The following is an 18,309-nucleotide window of genomic DNA, read 5'->3' as shown; positions in this document are numbered from 1 at the left end:
ACCACTACTGAAAATAATGAATGAATGAAAACATAATTCATAAATTAACAAATTAAACAAAGCAACAAATTATTATTTGTGTGTCTTATTGTCCGTGACACCTATATGGAGTCTATAGGTGCAACTAGTGACCATGCAGACAGCTGTGTTACATGAGCAACTTCCCCTTCATTTCATTCCAGGCTATGAAACATGCCTTCCTTGTAATAAACATATGCGTTCCTTTACACAGCGTTACATAAGAGGCAGGCAGTTTAGGGTGTGACTTCCTCGACACGGATAACACGTGAACAGCCACACAGCATATTGATTAGTCGAGAGGGGGGTATGGAGAGAGAAATGAGGACGACAAGGTGTGAAACAAGGGTTCCAGGAACCTAACGGTACCTAACCTCACAAACACTATGCCCAACCTTAACCCTGACCTCAAAAACACACCCACCTGGGCAAAAAACGAGTGAAACCCGTGGAACAAGACCCCAGCGAGAGTCTGCAGGTTATTATGTTGCTCTCAGTTCACATTACATAACGGCTAGGAAAAGCCAAAATACATAAAGCCGGGACAAGCCAATGCTAAGCCCTGTGGGAAATACACGCACAGACGTGAGTCCCGCTACTCCCGTCAACCAGCTGTGTGATGTAATATCATAATATGTCTGAATACCAATAACATTTACATTGGGTTCTTCTTGTAAAATGTCTTTTTAAAATCCCAATTAGATTTCAGTACCCAACCACACAGCACACACACACACACACACACACACACACGTCCTCACCTGTAGTATCTGGACTGCAGGTACGTGGAGCAGACGGCTTTGGAAACGTGGCTCGCTGACCCAAAGTCGATGACCTTGACCCTGTACGGCTGTCTGGAGGGGTCCACCAACATGATGTTCTCTGGTTTCAGGTCGGCGTGAATCAAACCCAGAGACTTCAACTTCTTCAAGGCCGTCGCCACCTGCAAGGTTTCACATTTACCACTTTTAAAAATCTATATACTTTACTTGACTGGATGTTGACCTGGGTCCCCCAGGGGTCTATACCAGGCCCCTCCTTTTTTTCATTTAAAACCATACATCTTCACCAAAAATAGCCAATCTACAACGTGTGACATGGCGATCATGCATTTCTTTCACAGAATGTTGACCCACACCAGGGCTAAAGTTGATAAGTAGAAGCCATGAGTTTATTGCTGCATTTCCTCAGCTATGTACGAGGGGACCAGATAGGGTACACGGCATGCATGCAGGCCTGCCTATTAAAGCGTCCCAACAAGTTCACGCATTATTCTTCTCAGGAGCCTGGCTCATAACAGAGAGATTACAGCGTATAGAGCTATATATTTTTGTATTCTTTTACAAAACATATATCACGTAAACCACCTTCAAATATGAGCTTTTATGAAGCTTTTCTGAATCTGAAGTTATGCGTGTAGCCACGTACATTAAAACTCTGACACAGGCTCTTCAGGTTGTCGTTTCTACTTCCAGTGCACACAGCCACACACGTACCATAATGTCAGCCAGCATATCTACTGCCAGTCTGCCCCCATGTCTGACTTTATTTGTATTCACTTTTTCCACCAAAACTCTGCTTGCATGTTTTGTTGAGTTCTAGCAGTTCCAGCTGAATGTAACAAAACACGACATGTGCTTGAAGCGGAACGGTCTCAGTGTCAATGACCCGTCTGTCTGCAGATGTGTGTAGGGGGGCGCGTTTGTGTTTGTGTCTGCACCGCGTGCACGTCTGTGCGCACCGCGTGCACGTGCAAAGTGTTTCCATTTGTGACATCATGACATCCATGTCTTACCTGCTGCAGAACGGGCCTGATGATTTTGAGCGGCAGGGGGCTGAACTTGTTCTGCTTGAGGAAATCGTATAGGTTTTGCTCCAGCATTTCGAACACCAGGCAGGTGTGGCTGCGGTGCTGGAAGCACTCCAGAGCCCGCACCACATTGTGCTCGTCTGCGTTCTCGCCACTGAGCCGGGCCAGGATGCCCACCTGGCCAAACACGACAGAACACAAAGCAGGGAAAACAGGGTTAGAGAGATCATGACAGGAAGGACACAAATGGAATGTTAGGGGTGCAACGGTTAATCGAAATAACAGACTTTTGTATAATCCGTTATTTTTTTTTACAGTAGCAAAAAACACTGAAGCACTGAAAATAGCCGATCTCAAGCTCAAACACGTCACATAGCGAGTTTGTTGATCATCTATTTTTTGCGTGACGTCGCTGTATGACAGTATATAATAATTGATTTAGTTGATTTGACCAATTGTCGATATATTCAAATAAAACATATGCGCTCGTCGATTAATGGAAAGGTAGTCAATATACAGAATAATGCACTTTGTAGATTGATTATTATTTCGACACACTCATTAACCACTTCAGCCCTATATACATTTTGGCCATTTGTAAATCTAGCTTGTAGATCTATTTTTCAAAAGATTTGAAAACTTGAAACGGGACATTCTTCATCTGCATAATGAGTAATTTTATTACATTTTATTTTGATGCCAATCCTTTTGTACTTTACTCAAGTACATTTTGAATTCTACTTCTACATTACAGTATTGATACTTACCAAGTAAAGAATGCAAGTACACAAAACAAAAACACACAAACAAAGAAATCCAAGTACTGTTACCAGCACTGTCCCAGAGGAACACACAAACAAAGACAGCGGTGCTCACCTCTATCTGTCCCTGGCGGGCGTAGGACGGGTGGTTCTTCAGTATCTTAACGGCCACCACCTCGCTGGTGCCCCGCTTCCAGCACTTCACCACCTGGCCGAAGGTCCCGCGCCCCAGGAACTCCAGCACCTCGTAGCTGTTCTTCATGGAGCACAGGACCTCATGCTGGACCAGCTGGTAGTCCCCGTCCGCCGAGCTGCTCCGGGCCAAGGTGGTCCCGGCCACCGCCGCCGCTTCCGACCCCGCCGCCAAGCCACCGTTTTCTGTCCCGGCAGCCGGAGCGTTGCTGCCAGCTCCCGCCTCCATCTCCTGGGCGGGGCCCCCCGCCGCCGCCACGCCCCCTCCCACCCTGGCGTTGTTGTCGCGCGTGTCGTTCCCAGCGCTGCTCTGTTGCAACATGCCGGCGGCGTTGGTGGCGGGGGGAGGTGGAAGTGGGGGTAGAGTAGTGACGTCCTCCACTATCTGCATGGCTCCCCCGCAGTGGTTTCCCCGCTGTAGTTCTTCTGTGCCCTCACCGGACAGCCAGTGGCATCTCTGGGCCGTGCTGTCTGGGAGGTCCACGTCTCCTGCTCTCCTCCTCTGCTCGCGGGCCTCCTCCTCCGCTCCGACGCAGGCCCTCCTCAGGAGCCCGCAGTCCAGGCCACTCCCCGCTCCGCCCGCTGGGGTTCCGCCGCTGTCCCGGCGAAGTCTCACTTCCTGTAGGCCTCGGGTCTGACTAAAAGGGCCCTGGATGTCAGTGTCTGTCGACTCCTCCTTGCTCTGGAACGTTCTCGTCCACAACGACCTCTCCTCCCCCTCCTCCACCTGGACTTCTCTGTAAGGCCTTTGTGATTCGGCCCCAGCTGAGGATGGGATGACGTTGTTGGGATACGCAATGCCGTAGTTGACTCCAATTACGTATGTCTTGGCTGGGGGCCGTTGCTGAAAAGCTCTGCTGGTGGTGGTGGTGTTGCGGTGGGGTCTGTGTGTACGTTTGCTGATATCACTGCTGAAGGTTCCTAAGGCACTTGTTTGGGCTGGGTACAGGTGTGGTGGATAGACCAAAACTTGTGAGGCCATACCTGAAGTGAAAGAGAAGAGAAAAACAAACTTGCTTGGTACAGCTAGTAGTTTTGAAGCATAACCTAACCGTAGTTCCACAAACAGGTTGGTTGCAACAATAAGTGAATGGAGGCTTTCCATTCTGTCAGTTTTTACTCTCTTAACAAACTTTTGTTGCAATGCACAGTTGCACACCAAATATATTTTCGGCTGCGACACGTTATCTTATTGACAATGATGAAATGTGTTTTCGTGGAGAAGATTTATTGCAAACTATTGCACATCCAAACCTGAAGAGGTCAACCTATAACCATAGTCAGCCACTTATATTATTAAAGTGACTTTTCTTGGCCAGACTTTTATTTGGCAAGGATGCATGAATTTACAAACAGTGTCTATTTTATATATGCGACTGTGGTTCAGGAGGTAGAGCAGGTCGAAGTGTCCTTGTGTCAGGGCTGATGTCACGCCTACCTAGTGGTGACGTCATCCCATCCTTTTATAAGGCATTTCGCCAGCACAAGTTCTCTGTCCGATTATCATTTCATAAATAGTCTGTTTGAGAATCTAAACTAAGCCTTGCAACTTAAGCTTCCTTAACTTGCCCATTTAGCCAAAGATATCGCCAAAGACCTAACTCCCAATTATACCGGCGGGTCAGCACTTTCCGCTCCTGTGACGAAGAACCTCTACCACCCTTACACCTTGGGCAAGACACTGAACCCCAAATTGCTCCCGATGTGCTGGTTGGTACCTTGCATGGCTTCCGCCACAATCGGTGTATGAATGTGTGTGTGTGAATGGAATGCACAATCTATGTAAAGCGCCTTGGATAAATGCACTATATAAATGCACCATTTACCATATAGACAACAAGGACCATACTGGTCTAAACACATCAAAGTCACACTACCGAATGTAACTGAATAGACAATGTAAACCTTAACAAACTGCGCCCTAAGTCACAGACATTTGAATTTCATTGGTAAATCAGTCATTTACTCTATCGAGCTTCAGGACACCATCCAAAGCAATTGGACGACAGAAAAGAACAGGGCGGCCAGCTGGAGTTCAATGGAGAAGTGGCACCATGTTCTATTCGGTTCCTCAAGCTTGATACTATTTTAAGCTAGGCTTTTCAAAACGAGCGATACTTTAAAATGTATTCAACCGCAAAGGGTAATGTAACTTTGAAAAAAGTGTAACGGTGAAATTACATTTTGTGTACCTATCTCAAGCGAGTTTCAAATACATCCAAGTTTATTTTTAAACTGTACTGAAATTTATAGAAAACAATGGGTTTTCTCTCGTAGACCAAATTACAGTGCTTTGGAAAATGGTCAGCAATACATGTCAAGTATACAGTGAGTCATCAGTCATCAGTATGGTCCTTTAAAAGCTGTGATGTGCCCATTGTGTAGCTACAGTGGTGATTGTGGTGGTGGCAGTGTTATTTCAGATAGAAAGTGAAAATAATATATAGATCAGAGCAGTTTCTGGGTCAACAAATCTCTCCTTTAGTTAAAAATGCAGAAATGCATTTACAATGCCAAAATAAGTTGGCTTAGTCTGAAGGGTGTGCCAGTGACATCCAGTTTCTATGACCCAATGTGCTTGTTGTTGCCTCATCTAAGTATGACCAAAGCTAAAAGAAACTAAGATTCTGCTTTGACAACATGCTTCCATAGTGAGAGATGTGCGACAAAACTAAATTTAGTTGTCGCCTATATCTGAAGCTAGGGGGCAAATCCTTTATACCCTGAGGGCATTTATTTTTTTCTCTTGCCACTGAGCAAGCTTAGAATCTAAATAAAGCTGTCATAAAGGCCACCAAGGCCAGTACACAGCTGAGCCACAGCCATCGTGTCACCTTTCGCAGAAAGGGAAACAGCCTACAGTAATAAGAGAGGGGGAACCCCATCAGCCATCACATCATTAGTTTGTCCCTGCAAACAAACTACGCTAGTGTCAGATTCACACAAAGTAGAACTGTCGAGCAAGCAGAACCCAGGGGGAACCGCTACAGAAGCTTGATAAGGGACTGGGAGCCATGCAAAAACTCACTGCCATTTTAGTCTCGCACATGCGGAGAAACACTATGATTTCATTTTACCATATTAGCTAGCTAGGCCGTTAGTCAAGTGTGCAGTAAGCACTCAGGTCATAAATTCACCCTGAGACTCAGCAACACGTAACTCGCCACTTTTATCATGTGACCACTGACCACCACTGAGCAGAAGGGTCAAATTTGCTAACCCATACTTAGGCAAATACTACAGTAAGCCAAGAGCTCACAAACAGAACTACACTGCCTCCACTTTTAGTTCTTAACCTACAGTAGGTCTTGCTGCAGTGAGAATAGGCCCTACTTGCGGACAGTTCCTATAGTTCTCACAGATAAAACTTTATTCTCACTCACGTAAACAACACTCAAACAGAAACAGAACAGGAACCCTGCTTTCACACAGCCTACATGAATTCCAAGCCTAAGAGAAAAGTGTTAACTTGGGGATTTGCCAACTTCACAGTCATCTCTGCAGTCTGCACCAAGACAGATTCACTCAGTCCCTCAAAGTTTGTCAACTGATGGCGGAAACAAACCACTGTGAATTTGGCTGAAAATAGTGTGTGAACAACAAGGCAGCCAATTTTTTTTTTTAATCCTCACAGCATACAGTACAATGACAGATTCTCCATCCCATTTAGCAGCCATGTCAGTTGTGAGAACATTTAGGTAATATTTGTTGAACATTAACAAATCAACCACATAAGAGATCTAATCAACTAAGAAGTACATTTTCCTGTTGCCCAATTTTAAAGCAAGTTTTGCCTTAAGGCACTAGGCTGAAGGCTCTAGTATTAGGCACTATAGCATACTTCTAGTTTAACAAATGAATTAAGCATGCATGTGCCCGTTCTCGTGTTATACACCCTGATGCTGGTCGTCTTGTGCAAGCTGCTTTGTTTTAAATAAGAGGTAGTGAGTTGTAGCAGTATTCTTAACTATTATATTTTCATACACACAGGCTCAGACAGGCAGAGGGAGAGGTGTGTCTCTACATCAACATGAAACAAGCCCTGCAATTGCACACTTTGACTTTACCCTCAATGACTGCCTGGCAACTTCTCTTGTTGGTTTGGTATACGTTGCCATTATAGCTCATCATCAATTAAGTATTGTTGAGAGGCAGGTTATCGATTCCATAACCGAGTATTACTGGTAGAGCTGTGTGAATAACTATTAGCAGGTGAAATAAATGTAATATAGCATTTGCATTATTCAACCATCATTGTTAAACAGCACATTATACCGAACAGAAGGTATAAACTGAATCCCTCTATTATGCCAAATTGTTTTGTCTAGTGGAAAGATTACCAGCCCTAAATCTCCACTCATTTGCTAAACCTAGAAAATAGCAGAATGCAGCGTATGTGGACATATAGTTTTAAATCATCGTCCATATTGGCTGGGTAGATTAAATAATTGTGCTTCCTAACAGCAGCTGGCAATGAGTAAGCCAGAGCGACTAATTTGATGACAAACCGTACTGGCATGAGAATAAGCCACTTTACAGCTGGAGATAGGGCTAATCTATGTTTGTCTTTAATGGGCGTCCAAACAGACACACAGACCGTCTGTTGTCTCACAGCCAAGGAAGGTAGCCTGATACTCTGCAAGACTATGAGCCCTGACATATAGAGTGGTTTTCAACCAGTGGTCCGGGGACCCAGTGGTCCCTAGCTAAATTATAGAGAGGTTGTAACCAAATGGATCCTTATAGATCTTTAACTCTTGAGAGTGTAAAATTACACCAAATGAACCTGCTCTCAAGTTAAACTATTGTTAAGCTAATAAGTCTACACCATTACACAATGTAGAATAATTGATCCAACGACTGTTGTCTCCCCTATATGGCGCCGCACCACATCAATACAGGATGTAATTGCGCACAATATCATATACAACGCTAACTAAACATTATTTAATTTTGGGTCCGAGAGGCTAAATCTCATCAAATGGTGGTCAGTGGCTCAAAATAAATGCTGAATAAATAATGGACCTTGATTACCAGAACTTGATATGAAAAAGGTTGAAAACCACTGAGTGTGAGTGTGTGTGTCACTGACTGTTGTAAAAGGCTGACAGCTGTAGGTTGCAATTTGTCGTTGATCAATCAATCATGGCAGACAGCAGCAAACATGGGTGTCGTGTGTGTACGTTTGGGGGAAGGGTACCAGCAACCTATATACACCTGTTGAAACTGCTCTCTGGCACCTACAGTATAACTTCTTCTATGCCTTGTCACACAACAAACAACTCCTCCACAAGACTAATGTCTACACTAAAGCAAAAGTACTAAGTGACAACACACGCAGGCCTACTTATTACCAACTATATCATGTTATTGAAATGTTCACATTAGCTCGTTAGCTTTGCAGAGCTAAATGCGTTGCGGAACAACCACCAGAGAGGAAGCAAAGTTGGGTTAGCTTTAGCGAACGCCACACCAGCAGCTAGCCCGAAGCTATGTGTCATTTGTGGCTTCGCCACAGCGACATACCGTGAAGATTTACAACCAAGTGCACAGGGCAGAAGTCATTGTGGCCATCGGTAACAGTTCGACCAGTTAAATAAGAACATATATACCTTTTAGTAAGAGCAGCAAATGTCTTGGTCCAAAGAAGCGTCAGGGATCCAGACCACAGTCCAGTCCTGCATTGATGCTGCTGCCATCTTGTTCAACGACGAGAGAGTTTTCCTTTCCGCACATACGATACGAATACGTCCAAAATAACACAGAACTGGATGTTCTGCTGGGCAGCAGTGGTCCGCGTCTCCTTCGTGTGTCGTTGGTATCGACAGACTGCGACTCCTGTGATCGTTTAGTAGGAGGAAAAGTGTGTTTGTAAACTTTTTGCGTTGCTAAAAAAAACTATGAACGCCTATAGCTTGTTCCCCCGAGCGCTGCCCGCCGCCGCTGCTGCTGCTGTCGATCTAGCTTGTTGCTTCTCCGCATGTGTGGAATGTGTGTGAGTGACGTGACGTTCGCGCGCGCGCGCGTGCGTGTGTGTGAGAGAGAGGGAGTTTAGAGTTGTTTTTGTCTCCATGTTAAAATAATAATACAATTATATATGTATATATATATATATATATAAATAAATATCTGTATTTTATCTCGCCAAGGGGGGGATACAATAAATTCTGAGCCGATAGAGATGACAGATGAGCTCATCAAATATAAATAGACCCAGTAGGGTTTGACAGGTGTTAAATAAAAAATATTAAGTTTTCTTTTTACCACTGCTTTGGTATCAGATAACAAATGTGATTCTGGCTCCCTCTACTGTCCACCCTATTTTTTGCAGGTATAGCTGGTTTCTTTTTTGTATATCGAGTGTAATAGAATCAATGACATTCAGTCCACTTCTTTGTGAAATTCCTCTCTTTTGTGTGAAAATAAATCGGGATACACCCATGAAATGCAAAGGGGGAATGGTGTAAGAAAAATAAAAATCAGCATTGCTTTTTAAGAGGGAACAGCTTTATTGACAAGTATCCCAAGTGCATGGTTTATCTTTCAAAGACAATGATCAGTGCAGTTTGGCCCCTTTTACACCAAAATAACTTTAGTTCTAGAACTGGTTCCGTTCTAGATTCTTGGAACCCAATATCCAATACAATAATCCAATACTTCAGAAACACTCTGAACAGGTTCTATAGAGGGTATGCGCATGCTTAAAGTGAGTGGCAAATCGAGTGGCAAAGCAACATGCAAAGTGAGTTTAACATTGTTTAACCTTGTTTAATGGAATCAGATAGGACTTTTCTGTTTGGATGCATGGGTTGTCAAGGCTAGAAAGTTGTTTTTTGCCACTCTGTAGGCATTCCTGCGTAACGTCCGGGTTTGATGATGAAGTCACGCGCATACCCTCTAGGAAAGAATAACCAAACTGGTTCAACCCAGATGAAAAAGGGGCCTTTGTGTAGTCAGTCACTGAACGTGTGTTATGAATGGGCTAATTTTACTTTGAGTCACTGAATACATGTCATCATCTATGTATAGTCTGTGATTGACAAGCCATAACCTTTTTAATATAGAACGCCAGTGTAGAGCAAGCATCGACTATCAACATCAAACGCATCGTAAAGAGGTTCTAGTCAAATATAAATAATTACAAACCGTCATTAGCCATCATAAATAAACAATTAACCAAAGAAGTTACAAAAAAAAATACGTTTTGAAGTTGGTCCACAACATCAGTCATTTTGATACCCATTTCTCTATTGCCGTTTTACCGGTTGGTTCCCTTTTTTTTAAACACCACTTACAAGAAACGTCCTCCCAATTTATGTCTAAACAGACTGTAAACTACTGTCTGGTACATTCTTTAGTTTTAAAATGACTTTTATAAATACAATCATTGGTAATACTTATATTACTGTACCCATGTAACACAAGCAAATGCTAGAGAAATGGTGCTAGAGAAAGTGTGCTATCCTGACCTGAGGTCTGAGTTTATTAACCCATTTTGACCTGGGAACGATTAGATAAATGTCTTCTAAATCCTGACACTTTTCTGAAAAAACTCAGTCGTTCTTCGATTTTTTGAGTGGTGCAACCACTCCAAGGAACATTGGGTTAAATGGGTTAAAGAAGCAACACTGAGTGAATGCAACTGAGATGGTTACCAGCGATAGTTTTTTTTCTTTCTCTTTTTCTCATCCTGTTGAATTTGAGAGATGACAAGACTTTCTTTTTACCTCATCCTAATCCTTTCCTATGAGAAAATCCACACCACACTTCCAATCCCTCCATTGTTTCCGTTTCCGTTCAAGTCTCTGTGGTCGGTTAATCCTTTTCCTGCAGTGCGCCCTGGAGAATCCTTTGGTAGTATGGAGAGAAAACCAGCTTGTTGAAGTTGACCAGGCGACTGAAGCGAACGGCCAGCTCCTTCAGCTCCTTGCTGACCGGAGCCAGCCCGCCGGGGAAGGGAGGAGGAGTCTTGTGTTGACTGGACTCCAGGTAGGCCAGGAGGTAACTTTGGGTTCTAGCATCTGTAAGAAGAAGTTGCAGAAAAACAAAATTGCGGTTGTAATTGAGGTATAATCTCAAGACTTCAGAATCAGTAGCCCACATTTTATGTTCAGCTTTAACTAAGATCCTTATGGAAAGGATTGCTGACTAGTGACTACACAATCACGCAGAAAGGAAGTCAGTCATAGGTATCATTGCGATTACCCATTAGCTTGCGGACGGTGTTGTCCGGCTGGGCTGTGGCTGAGATCTGTCCCTTTAGGGTGCTCTGTCGGTCAGTCGAGAATGGAGAGTGGCCGTGCTGGTCTAGCTGCCGACTCAGCTCAACACACAGTCCCTCTCCAATGGTTGCTAAGGCTTCCTCTGCATTAAAAGACCTAGGAACAAACAATATATATCTATTATTTTCATTATGTGACAGCAAGTCTTGGGTATATCGATTTCTGATAAATATGGTATAAGCTACTGTATATGTAGGACAGATGTGGACAAAAAAAATCCTATTATGTTAAACACTTCACAAAAGTGTGAACTCAATCCAACTGCATGTGTTATTAGTGTTATTGTTTATTTAGATGTGTGCCTTTCCCTTCCCATATGGAGTCAATAAGTGTATGCTTCCTAGATGTATTCTATTCTCCTCGCGTGTACAGAGAGTGTATGACTGTTTGGCACTCGGGTCGTGTGTACCCACGGCGTGTGCATGTCCACGAGCATCGCAGCCACAGTGGTTTTCAGGGTGTCCATCAGTCCAGGCAGGCCTGAGATGGCCTCCCCTGTTATGGTGTAGACAATGAGCAGCACAGACGACAACAGCGCCAGCTGCTCTACCTCCCACTGCATCTCCTGAAACCGAACCTGGTCCATGAGCACTGTCTGGGGAGGGGAGGCATTAAGTCACAAATGTATACGTATTGTCACTGTTTTGTTGAGCGGAAACCTTGCATCTACATATTTCATCTTTTTATGTTCAAGAAAAGAAAAGTTCACCCTAGTTAATACAAAAGTTGTGAAAATAGCCAGTCTACAAGCTCACATTGCGATTTATGTTATGACCTTGTTATGTGCTATTTTTGCTATTTTAAACATGGCCTAGCCGCCTATGACGTTACCAAAATAGGGATGCCTGTCTGTCTGTACTGTGGGTTTTATAAAGAAGTAACACTCACAAGCTTGTAACTACATACATTCGTTCCTTTGGAACATAAGATTTCCCCCCCCCCATTTTCTATAAAGGTTTAGGATATACATATCGCCCGAAAGCAACAATATAGAAAGAAGTGGTTAGAGATTAGGAGACACAGGGTAGCATAAAGGAGTCAACATGCAGGGTTGGGTTCAAGTCACTCATTACCTCTGGGAAGGGGTCTGATCCGTGGTCCCACTTCAGCAAGCGCAGATAGGCATTATTATGGACATTGAGGGGGAGCAGAGCCTGAGGGTTGGCTGAGGCTGCACCAACACTGTCAGCATCCACCTCTCTCAAACATCCCACTGTGTCCTGAAGCCACTTTTCAGTGTAGTCTAATGCACCTGAAAAAGCAATAAGAATGTGATCATCATATTCAGAGATAATAAGTCACCATCCTAATGGCTCCTACACTTGATATGGATGACAGTCTCTCCTTACTTACTGGGCTGTTTCTCCAAGAACTCCTGGAACTTGTTCCTCTCAAACTCTGCAGACTGCTGCATCAGGTGGGGTCTAATGCTGTTCAAGTTAAAGTTGGCCATGTCTATCTTCATCAAGTCTAGTACAGAAAATATAGCTCTAAAAGAGAGAGGTATAGATACATAGAAAACGAGACAGTCAAAGAAAGAGATTGGAGACATACAGGAAAAGAGACTTGAGAAGTTGAGATAAACATAATTTATGATGTGGCTGATAAATGTGAAATTAAGAGAGTAAACTCATTATAGAGAGTAGCTCTCTATTGGATTATTTCATTTCTGTAGCCAATGTGTAGATCAAAATAGAATTTCTCCCTGGCCAGGGGAGATGTTAAGCTTTTTGGCTTCAGGCTGAACTACTATGGTACTCTTAAATATAGTGTAAATATCCAATACACAGTAGAGATGTAGTAGAGGGATATGTACATATGGCCCCAAAAGGTTTAGAAACCGGGAAGCTGATTTCTCAGCAGCAAGGACACGTTCACTGTACAGAAAACATACCTACAGTAGAGACATTACTCTGTGCTAAAATAGTCTCTTTATCTTTAGGTTGTCTCCTTCATCTTACTTGAGCAGAGGCACCATTTCAGTGGTCGCCCTCAGCTTCTGAATGTCCCCATCTCTGAGTGGGGCACAGAGGGTGGCCATCAACCCCACAATGAAATGGGCCAGTTGACCGATGTCAAGTGCCTGGTTCTCTGCCTGCTGCTGGATCAGAGGGAGGTCCAGGACCTCTTCAATGCGGGTCCGGAGTCGAGCATGGCCAGGCAGCAACAATGACAACAGAGACTTCATGAGGAGAGAAGAGAGAATGAATGAACACTAAAATAAACTTAGAGAGGAAGAATGGTGGACAGCACAAAGTGAAGGAAGGAAAGTTGAACAAAGAAAATAAATAAGAACGAATGAGCACAGGAAGGGAGGGAGGATAGAGTGATTGTTTTGTATATATATATATATATGGCAGAGCTTTGAAACATCTTAATCACTCTTCAAAAGACAAATGAGTAAAATGATTAAGGATGGAGTGGATGCAGAAACAGGTTAAGAGTATAGGACCGTTTCATTTCCTTTGTCTGAATTTGTTCCTTATATACAGTATGGAGCGTGTGCGTGTGTAAAAAGGCCTGACCTCTTTGATCTCTGCCAACAGCTTGATGGCAGAGATGTATGCTGGTGGATCCTCTCTCAGTTGAGCCTCCAGACAGTCCCAGAATGCTTTGTGCATGATCTCCTTCACCCTCTTCTCCAAACTATGCAAAGGACAAAGGATTGAGGGTCAGTAATTACATACATGTAGAGGTGGTGGCTAAACCAGTTAATGTGTCAGTTATGTCAGTGACCCCCCCAAAATAATCATATTTGAACTGGTGACAGTGGTGAGTGACCCCCACCCTGATAATGTATTAGTTGAGGGATTCAATTTAGTTTGACTCGGTTCCACAGATAAATATTGTGAAAATGGCTTTATTAGTTATGCACACACATTATAATATAACAAAAATGCATATAGTTTTTGAGGGGCGCTACGCTACCCCGAAATTACTATTTTGTAAGTAAATTACTATCCGAAATGATGTCATGTGGCAGCCAAGGTGACAAAATGTCTGACACAGAACTCAATATACTGTATAAAATGGACACAGACAGACGGGTAATAAGGTATACACAACGAGTATTGCATAACCGATTGGGGCATGCACTTTGATTTGCATCGTTTGCTACTTGCATGGTTCCTGTGCAGGCCAGGGGCCCAATAAAGCACATATCTCAGAAATACATTTTAAGAACAGATGCACCCAAAGTCATGGACAGATTTGGATCATGCTTTTGTATGTATTGATTTCCAATAAAACTAGAATATTTTAACTGACTTGGGTCTAATAAATGTATTTGCTCGAATACTGAATGCGTTTCCATCCCCCACATCGCCTCATCGCCACTATCACCTTCCGTCAGGAAATTCTACAGGTGCGACTTGAAAGTCCTTGTTGACTATTATCTCGTGGGCCAAAGTCATGTTGGTGACTCCCTTGGCTGTCTCCATTAGTTCCTCCACTGACACAAACCTGGGAGGGCTTGCTGGAAGGAAAGAGGTCAGAAATAAATACTTAAATGATCATCAATAGTATATGATGAATACACAGTTTCACTCATAAACAATTGTTTCACAATGCTAAACATCGAAACAAGATTTTGCCTAAAGAAATTAGGCCTGGAACAGCCCTATTGACAATATTCTGTAAGAATTGTTGCTTCGTTCAAGGTTCTGCTTTGTTATTACATCTTGTGTACACATATAAGTATTTAATCTAACCCTTGCTTACCTTGAGGACTGTTCCCTCGGTGTGGGCTTGGGGTATTTGCCCGAATTCTCTTCCGCACCATTTCCTCAGCAGCTGGTGTCCTCTCCTTTGGTTCCTCCTTGTCTCCTCTCTCCTCAGGTTGGTCTAAATCCTTTGGCATGGTACAATCAGCAGCAGTGCTAGATTTGAGAAGCATTTGTCCATTACATTTTCTAAATTATTAGCGTGCCTTGAACATTTCTGCTTCCATAATAACTGCTGAATGTCATGATTGGTTCGGGTCCCTCTCGAAAATGAGATTCTGCATCTCAAGGGGCCGTACCTTCAATAAAAATCTGAAATCTGAAATGATTGTACTATACTATAGCCTTGAAAGTTGAAACCAAACGTATGTATGATAAAATACATCTAAGATATCTTGATCCAAGGGACTATCGCACTGTATGTTAATGTATGTTTAGAAGGTCAGACTGATAAAATACATCCATGATAGTTTTGATCTCTTATTGTACCAGTCAGAAACTAGTATTCAATTAAAGCAGCATGTGAGATTGAGAACAATAACTGCCCTGTTAACGATTGTTGTTAACACATAACAGTCATCGATTTGCAGTCTGCAATCCCAATAAGTGCTTTTTGGCATTACACTACTACACAAGTAGTATGTAATCAATATATTGCCCATGTGTCCTATATAATGACTGCGATGCACAGATTTTGGTGTGACAGTGAGTCAGTGACAATGAAGACAGAAACGCCTCATGACATTCTACCATTGTGACAACTGTCAACGTTACATTGTTATTTGTGTTATATACCTTGTCTTAGACTTCGCCGCGAGATGACAATCAGTGAGATATGGATTGATAATGTCACCTTGTCGAAGGATCGTCAGGATCGAGGATTAACGCAGAAGCTATATGAACAATAACAAAGCCACTATGACACAGCTATATTTTGCAATGTTGCGTATTCGTATTAGAATCAATACGTAACGAAAATAAGATACTCATATTCACCAATGTATGTCAACTGCGGGATACCATTTGATCCGGTAAAAGTCTCACCTTCGACAGATGACTAGGCACCTGTAAATGTACGATCCGTTACGTTAGAGAAGATGTTCTGTATTGTAAACCGTGGATGATCGTGCACAGTCAGTCTTCCGGGTCGGGTGGGGCTTTACAGCCTCATACGTATGACGTCAGAGTCGAGCCTCCATTCATTGACATCATTACTACCCCAGTCTGTCAAGTATATGCACCGTCAGCACTCAGACATCATGTTGTATTGTAAACAAAATGATTTACATTCGTGGCTGCAGGTTGGCCCATACAGGCCAGGGCCAATTAAGTGACTGCGAGAACTGAGCCATTGTTGTAAATGTTAATTGTTTTTTGTGTGTGACATTTTTGTGACAGCAATAATGTCACTGAAATGTGAATGTCACACGCACAAACTACTAATTAGGGTCACACACGTTTAACTTTTTCCTCAATAAAGTGGAGATAGTTTGTTCTAAACATATATGAACAACAACGGCGCCCTCTTGAGGTGCCCCAAAAAAAACGAGAATCTCTTTAGCCTGATGCCCACTCTGTATTGCTGCCCAGATGTCTCTATAGTGCCCACTCTTCCTATAAGTGCACTGCCACTGTGCCCATGCCCATGCAGTTTTCCTTTAGTGCCCATGAATGTTTTAGTGCCCACCCTTATTCCTGTTTACTTATACATTATAAACCCTTTTCCTTCTGTACATACATTATCATTTATAAACCTTACCATCATATTGTATTTTTATATATTTTTTCTTCAGTTATTGCTTTTGATGTTCCATTCAATCACAATCACATTATTACTTGCGCAAGCAGAGCGCGCAAGTAATAATTTCGCCCGGTCTTGGTTCACCGTGCCAGCCAACCCGCCATTTGATGTGTATGCAAAAAAAAAACAGCAAATCCGTGCCTGGTTTGCTGGGACCAAAGTAACCACAGTGTACCGCTAATCAACTTACAACTACATACTCTATATAGTATATGTATATGTATACGTATGTCTTATACGTCATCATTTAGAGCTAGTCATACGTATACTATATACATAATCAGTAAAATAAAATAGCAAATTGTGCCTGATCTGCTGGGACCAGAGTACGTGGTGTGTATATGTATGACTAGCTCTCAATGATGACGTAAGAAATATGGTCATTTGTGTAATCTGGTCCCAGCAAACCAGGCACAAATCTGCTGTTTTATTTGCATACACATCAAGTGGCGGGTTGGCTGGCACAGTTTTTTGGCGCAAAGTAACCACAGTATACCGCTAATCAACTTACAACTACATACTCTATATAGTATATGTATAACTGCTCTCAATGATGACGTAAGTAATACAACATTATGTTTCTGGGGTGTATAAAAGTAACGATAGTGTCAAAAAGTTAACCATAAAGCTTAACGTTAGTGTAGTGTGCAAAAACTAAGTATATATCTAAGTATATATAAGTATATATGCAAAAACTAAGTGAAAGTTTTAATCTAGAAAGAGAAGATATATGTACTTTCAGAGGGGACCACTGACCTAAGGGCAGTATATAAAGGCAGAAGATAGTAGAAAAGATAAAGACACACGACTATTTGATCTGGATTGCACAAAAAGGAAACTATCACAAACAGGAGGTTTACCAACTACACTCAGTATAGCAATTGGTGCACAAGTGATGTTGACTACTAATGTAATGGTATCTGATGGATTAGTCAACGGTATCAGAGGATTTGTTGAGTATATTGACTTTCGGAATAATGTATGTTACACAGTTATAGTAATACTCGTTAGATTCCAAGACAAAGATGTTGGTCTTAATGCAAAGTCTAATAGTAACTATAAAAATGACCCAGAAGCAGTTCCAATCTACAGACATGAAGCTATCACTTTCCATGGAGGCAGAAGAACAGGATCAACAAATAGGTTTCAATTCCCGTTGACATTAGCTTGGGGATTAACTATTCATAAGGTTCAAGGTTTAACTATACAAGAAATTGTCGTATCTATGAAGGGCTCACATTTTAACCCGGGACAAGCCTATGTAGCATTCAGTAGAGTGAAAAGGATAAGAGATCTATATATACTTGACTTTAATCCTAAAAAGATCAAAGTGGATAAGAATGTAGAGAGAGAAATGATACGATTACGACAATCACCTCTAGAAAATCCAACTATACAGAAGATAATTCAATTACCATTAAATAATTCATTAAAAATTGGATTGTTGAACGTTAGAGGTTATCTAACACATTTAGAAGATATAAACTCAGATTCCCAACTCGAAATGTTGGATCTAATAGCTTTTACTGAAACACACTTAAAGAAAAATAATATTACTTTTACATTAAGAACAATGAACACGAATTACAATACAATCAGGAATGACAGAGAATATGATATAGGTGGGGGAGTTATGTTTGCTATAAAAGAAGATATTTCCATTGAAATAATTCAAAATGAAATCAGGATATTAGAAAGAGTAGAACACGTATGCATACATGTA

At 42.2% G+C, this 18,309-nt stretch overlaps 2 protein-coding genes across 7 annotated transcripts in view; both read right to left on the bottom strand.

Moving 5' to 3' along the window:
• Nucleotides 1-8,746, bottom strand: part of LOC310857916 (homeodomain-interacting protein kinase 3-like) — a 42,272-nt gene extending 33,526 nt beyond the window's left edge. For all 3 annotated transcript variants that reach the window (XM_083763907.1, XM_083763909.1, XM_083763908.1), the window contains exons 1-4: nt 8,394-8,746; nt 2,705-3,765; nt 1,814-2,005; nt 780-961 (exon numbers count right to left, since the gene is read on the bottom strand). In XM_083763907.1, coding sequence (XP_083620033.1) covers nt 780-961; nt 1,814-2,005; nt 2,705-3,763 — 1,433 coding nt within the window. In that variant the 5' untranslated portion in view covers nt 3,764-3,765; nt 8,394-8,746. The remainder of the gene's footprint in view (nt 1-779; nt 962-1,813; nt 2,006-2,704; nt 3,766-8,393) is intronic.
• A 610-nt stretch (nt 8,747-9,356) lies between these two features.
• tcp11l1 (t-complex 11, testis-specific-like 1) lies at nt 9,357-15,622 on the bottom strand. 4 transcript variants are annotated; one of them, XR_014569104.1, is made up of 11 exons: nt 15,581-15,622; nt 14,784-14,941; nt 14,406-14,538; nt 13,589-13,709; nt 13,025-13,245; nt 12,417-12,553; nt 12,137-12,315; nt 11,477-11,658; nt 10,987-11,159; nt 10,498-10,802; nt 9,357-10,453 (listed from the first exon to the last, which is right to left on the bottom strand). XR_014569104.1 is itself a non-coding variant. In XM_083762381.1 (10 exons), the coding sequence occupies exons 2-10, from the start codon at nt 14,920-14,922 to the stop codon at nt 10,597-10,599; spliced, it is 1,491 nt and encodes a 496-aa protein (XP_083618507.1). In that variant the 5' UTR covers nt 14,923-14,941; nt 15,581-15,622; the 3' UTR covers nt 9,357-10,596. The 4 variants fall into 4 exon arrangements, 2 of the variants coding, with proteins under 2 accessions (XP_083618507.1, XP_083618508.1); XR_014569105.1 differs by having other exon boundaries at nt 9,357-10,465; nt 10,509-10,802; XM_083762381.1 differs by having other exon boundaries at nt 9,357-10,802.
• Between the last annotated feature and the right edge of the window lie 2,687 nt (nt 15,623-18,309).

This window comes from Protomyctophum parallelum (genome assembly GCF_964188405.1).
Source record: "Protomyctophum parallelum genome assembly, chromosome: 4".
Classification (NCBI taxonomy): Eukaryota; Metazoa; Chordata; class Actinopteri; order Myctophiformes; family Myctophidae; genus Protomyctophum; species Protomyctophum parallelum.
This window is presented reverse-complemented; position numbering and strand designations above follow the sequence as displayed.

Excerpts from the sequence above, each read along its gene's own strand:
- tcp11l1 (XM_083762381.1), bottom strand. The coding sequence starts at position 14,922 with ATGCCAAAGGATTTAGACCAACCTGAGGAGAGAGGAGACAAGGAGGAA. Across the intron at positions 13,246-13,588 it reads TGTTGGCAGAGATCAAAGAG|TCTCTGTTGTCATTGTTGCT; the intron begins GTCAGGCCTTTT and ends CTCCTCATGAAG. Across the intron at positions 12,316-12,416 it reads GTTCTTGGAGAAACAGCCCA|GTGCATTAGACTACACTGAA; the intron begins GTAAGTAAGGAG and ends TTGCTTTTTCAG.